Here is a 5788-nt window from a genome sequence, read left to right as displayed (position 1 = left end):
CTTGCCTACGGAGCTGTGAGGGGAACGGCACCTCAGTACCTCCAGGCTCTGATCAGGCCCTACACCCAAACAAGGGCACTGCGTTCATCCACCTCTGGCCTGCTCGCCTCCCTACCACTGAGGAAGTACAGTTCCCGCTCAGCCCAGTCAAAACTGTTCGCTTCTCTGGCCCCCCAATGGTGGAACAAACTCCCTCACGACGCCAGGACAGCGGAGTCAATCACCACCTTCCGGAGACACCTGAAACCCCACCTCTTTAAGGAATACCTAGGATAGGATAAGTAATCCTTCTCACCCCCCCCCTTTAAGATTTAGATGCACTATTGTAAAGTGACTGTTCCACTGGATGTCATAAGGTGAATGCAACAATTTGTAAGTCGCTCTGGATAAGAGCGTCTGCTAAATGACTTAAATGTAATGTAAAATGTAAATGTAACTAGAAGCACAAGCATTTCGCTACACTCGCACTAACATCTGCTAACCATGTGTATGTGACAAATAAAAATGGATTTGATTTGATTTGATTTGAACTAGCCTACCTGGTTAAATAAAGGTGAAATAAAAAAATTAACAAAAACATAATGTATGCATGGTTTTAATTCTGCTTGCACATGTCACAAAATGTTTGAACTTTTCACAGTATATTTGCCCAAAACATGTAAGATTGAAACATTTGCCCAAAACTACAATGACTTCATTGATTCATGCGTATGGTTTATTTGGGTGATTTTTACATAAGGAATGATTATTTGTTTCATAAAGTGGTATAATATAATTAATATTGTTTTACTATGTTATAAGCCATGGTCCTATGAGGCCTTGTCAAAATTAGTGCACTACATATGGAATATATTTGGGACACAACATTCTTCTATTGGTCCCATCTATCCACTGGCTGTAGTGGGAGATGGGGTGTATAAACCAGGCTTCTATTGAGTCGTGGTCTTGTCTATCCACTGGCTGTAGTGGGAGATGGGGTGTATAAACCAGGCTTCTATTGGTCTTGTCTATCCACTGGCTGTAGTGGGAGATGGTTGTGTATAAACCAGGCTTCTATTGAGTCATGGTCTTGTCTATCCACTGGCTGTAGTGGGAGATGGTTGTGTATAAACCAGGCTTCTTGCTGGATCCACACTTCTTCCCTCCATTTGAAGTGATCCCAACTGCTACACCATTATACAGGAGAGGACCTCCAGAATCACCCTGCGGATCACACACACACACACACACACACACACACACACACACACACACACACACACACACACACACACACACACACACACACACACACACACACACACACACACACACACACACACACACACACATTTAATAGGTTCCTCAGACATCTAAAGGTTATTTCTGTCATTACATATATATTTAATTGAACCCATATTTGCCGACTTACGTCCACTTAGAACACATTCTCATTTACAGCATTGAAATAGTTACAGGGGAGAGGAGGGGGAATGAATGAGCCAATTATAAATGAAAGTAGAAAATGTTGAGGGATATTGGTTATTTCTGTCTATCTATACATCATCAGGAATTTATCAATGGAAGATTTAGACATATTTATTTAAATGGAGGATGTAGACATATTAATATAATTGGAGGATTTATTCAAATGATTTAAATGGAGGATCTAGACATATTATGTAAATGGTAGATTTATTCAAATTATTTTAATGGAGGATCTAGACATATTATGTAAATAGGGATTTATTCAAATGATTTATTGGGAGATCTAGACATATTATGTAAATTGGGGACTTATTAAAATTAATTTAAATGGAATATCTAGACATATTATGTAAATAGAAGATTTATTCAAATGAATTTAAATGGAAGATCTAGACATATTAATGTAAATGGAAGATTTATTCAAATGAATTTAAATGGAGGATTTACACTCATTAACGTAATTGCGAAGATGTAGAGATATTAATGTTCATGTAAAATGTAGACATATTAATGTAAATAGATGTAGACATATTAATGTAAATAGATGTAGACATATTAATGTAAATAGATGTAGACATATTAATGTAAATGGATGTAGACATATTAATGTAAATGGATGTAGACATATTAATGTAAATAGATGTAGACATATTAATGTAAATAGATGTAGACATATTAATGTAAATAGATGTAGACATATTAATGTAAATAGATGTAGACATTAATGTAAATAGATGTAGACATATTAATGTAAATAGATGTAGACATATTAATGTAAATAGATGTAGACATATTAATGTAAATAGATGTAGACATATTAATGTAAATAGATGTAAATAGACATATTAATGTAAATAGATGTAGACATATTAATGTAAATAGATGTAGACATATTAATGTAAATAGATGTAGACATATTAATGTAAATAGATGTAGACATATTAATGTAAATAGATGTAGACATATTAATGTAAATAGATGTAGACATATTAATGTAAATAGATGTAGACATATTAATGTAAATAGATGTAGACATATTAATGTAAATAGAAGATGTAGACATATTCATGTAAATAGATGTAGACATATTATTGTGAAGTTCACATGTAGACATCCTGTCTCAGTCTCTGGTATTCACCCTGCAGTAATTTATGTGTCGGGGGGCTTGGGTCAGTCTGTTATACCTGGAGTATTTCTCCAGTGTCCTGTTTGAATTTAAGTATGCTCTAATTCTCTCTTTCTCTCTGTCTCTCTCTCTCTCTCTCTCTCTTTCTCTCTCTCTCTCTCTCTCTCTCTCTCTCTCTCTCTCTCTCTCTCTCTCTCTCTCTCTCTCTCTCTCTCTCTCTCTCTCTCTCTCTCTCTCTCTCTCTCTGTCTCTCTCTCTCTCTCTCTCTGGGGACCTGAGCCCTTGGACCATGCCTCAGGACTACCTGGCATGATGACTCCTTGTTGTCCCCAGTCCACCTGGCCGTGCTGCTACTCCAGTTTCAACTGTTCTGCCTGCGCATATGGAACCCTGACCTATTCACTGTGATTACTATTATTTGACCATGCTGGTCAGTTGAACATCTTGGCCATGTTCTGTTATAATCTCCACCCCGCATAGCCATAAGAGGACTGGCCACCCCTCAGAGCCTGGTTCCTCTTAGTTAGTTCCTCTTAGTTTTTCCTAGCCACCGTGCTTCTAAACCTGCATTGCTTCATGTTTGGGGTTTTAGGCTGGGTTTCTGTAGAGCACTTTGATATATCAGCTGATGTAAGAAGGGCTATATAAGTACATTTGATTTGATTTGACATATGAATATAAATGGCAGATGTAGACATGTAAAAGTGAATGAACATGTAGACATATTAATTCAAATGGAGGATGTAGACAATATTGAAGATCTGGTGGACTTATTTTTTTATATTCTACATTATTTTACAGATTATTTTGTGGTAGACTTACATCACAGGTGTCACTCTGTTTGCTGGCCGCACACAGCATATTTTTGGTGAACTTCCTGCCATAGTAGTCACTGCGGCCGCATCGAACACGGTTCATCACAGCGATGACCAGTTCCTGTAGCTTGTCAGGACGTGACCCCAGGTTGTTCAGTGACCCCCACCCCGCCGTGTTGACCTCCTGTTCCGTGGTGGGGTCAGCCCCATCGTCCTTCTGGAACTTCAGGGACTTTACTGCATCACTGGCAATGATTGGCCGGTCCAGCTGCCAATCACAGAGTAGATTTCTTGCTCAGAGGCAAGAGAATGTGTAGAGTATGTTCCAACTGGCACCCTACTTCCTACTACTTCTGACCAAAAAAGGAGTCAAAGTGGTCAAAGGTAGTGCACAATGACTGTAATAGGATGCCAAAATGGAGGCAAACCATAAGGGTGTCTTCAAACCATATACATAAACTGTTGAACTTGGGTTGAATTGACCTGGCAGTTAAAGGGGACTGACACAGAGGAGAGAGAGAGAGACAAGACTGGTGTGTGACTTACCTTGACCAAAGCAATGTCATTATCATAGTTAGAGATGCTGAAATCAGGGTGACTGAACACTTGAACAATGTCAAAGGTTTGTTTAGAATCCTCCGGTTCGCTCAGAGAGTGAGCTCCTAGGACCACCTTCCTCCCTTCTGACCTGTCAATCAAAACAAACAGCACAAACAAAGATCCATAATGACGATGACGATGTGATGCTCTGAGCAGTGAATCACTTCATCATCATCTTCATCACAAACATGTTAAATACGTCGCCAAATTAATAATGTGCTGCAAAATGTAGTTAATATAATTTATACATCAGTTTGATGGGACAATCTGAGAATCATTTTACTTTCCAATTGTCCATTTCCTGTAATTGTGCATATACAGTGAACTCGTACTACTGTAAAATGTTCCTATAATACCGCTACGGTAGAAACATGAGAACCTACACTACAGGAGAACTCACCCAGAGAGAAAGCATGTTCCTATAATACCGCTACGATAGAAACATGAGAACCTACACTACAGGAGAACTCACCCAGAGAGAAAGCATGTTCCTATAATACCGCTACGATAGAAACATGAGAACCTACACTACAGGAGAACTCACCCAGAGAGAAAGCATGTTCCTATAATACCGCTACGGTAGAAACATGAGAACCTACACTACAGGAGAACTCACCCAGAGAGAAAGCATGTTCCTATAATACCGCTACGGTAGAAACATGAGAACCTACACTACAGGAGAACTCACCCAGAGAGAAAGCATGTTCCTATAATACCGCTACGATAGAAACATGAGAACCTACACTACAGGAGAACTCACCCAGAGAGAAAGCAGTGTGCGGCGCTCATCACCCACTGATCGGCCACCAGAAACCCTCCGCACTCATGTTTCATCCTGTCGCCGTCGGCGACCTGCAGTGAGGCCATGTACGGACGGGAGTGGGCCTCCGCCTCTCGTCCACCGGTGATAGCATCACCTGAACATACGCCGCAGATAGAGAATCATAAATGTGGATCTAAACATGTCGATAGGTGCATAGATATCTTTGATCTGATAGCGTTTTAGGAGCAGGCTATTCTGTCCATAGAACATCAGAACAGAAATGGGCCTAAGGGTTCATCTAAAAGTATAATGGTAATTCATAGGCGACCAATTCAGAGTTTGCACACAGATTTTGTTTGTTTGGCTTTGGAAATGCCAATAAACACCTGAAAGCAAGCGGTGTAGGTAATCATTTCTAATTGAGAAAAGCCAGTATTGTAGAAGAATAAACTTACTGCATAAAAAGACAGCCAGCAGAGCAGCAGTCAGGAACAGCCTTCTCTCACAGCCCATTGTGTCAGTCTGTCTGGTTACAGTGTCTCTCAGAGCAGAGAACACACAGTATTATTCTGAACGCAGAAAGGGAGGAAATATATAAATCAGCCAAGTTGGCGCAGAGAGGCGAGGGGAGGACATGCCTCCAACATTCCCACAACTCCAACAGGAAAAACAGGGAGATTGTCAGTGTGGTGCCAGGACAACAACCTCTCCCTCATCGTCAGCAAAACAATGGAGCTGATCGTGGACAACAGGAAACAGAGGGCCGAGCACACCCACGCTTGTAACGCCAGGGTAGTGGGTTCGATCCCCGGGACCACCCATACGTAGAATGTATGCACACATGACTGTAAGTCGCTTTGGATAAAAGCGTCTGCTAAATGGCATATATTATTATTATTATTACATATCGGAGCAGGTCAAGATCTTCCTGTTCCTCGGTGTCCACATCACTAAGTGCTAAACATGCTCAACACATTCTCATACAGTTGTGAACAGCTACGTGAAGAGCTACGGCAT

The 5788-nt window shown here is 40.3% G+C and overlaps 1 protein-coding gene across 1 annotated transcript; it reads right to left on the bottom strand.

Moving 5' to 3' along the window:
• Nucleotides 1-579: 579 nt before the first annotated feature.
• LOC124025771 (complement factor D-like) lies at nt 580-5388 on the bottom strand. The gene is made up of 5 exons (XM_046339107.1): nt 5227-5388; nt 4769-4925; nt 3955-4096; nt 3416-3676; nt 580-1203 (listed from the first exon to the last, which is right to left on the bottom strand). Exons 1-5 carry the CDS (start codon nt 5282-5284, stop codon nt 1054-1056), a joined length of 768 nt encoding a protein of 255 aa, XP_046195063.1. The 5' UTR covers nt 5285-5388; the 3' UTR covers nt 580-1053.
• Between the last annotated feature and the right edge of the window lie 400 nt (nt 5389-5788).

The sequence above is a fragment of the Oncorhynchus gorbuscha genome, unplaced genomic scaffold (genome assembly GCF_021184085.1).
Source record: "Oncorhynchus gorbuscha isolate QuinsamMale2020 ecotype Even-year unplaced genomic scaffold, OgorEven_v1.0 Un_scaffold_2440, whole genome shotgun sequence".
Classification (NCBI taxonomy): domain Eukaryota; kingdom Metazoa; phylum Chordata; class Actinopteri; order Salmoniformes; family Salmonidae; genus Oncorhynchus; species Oncorhynchus gorbuscha.
Note: the sequence above shows the minus strand (reverse complement) of the source record. Positions and strands in the feature narration are given on the sequence as shown.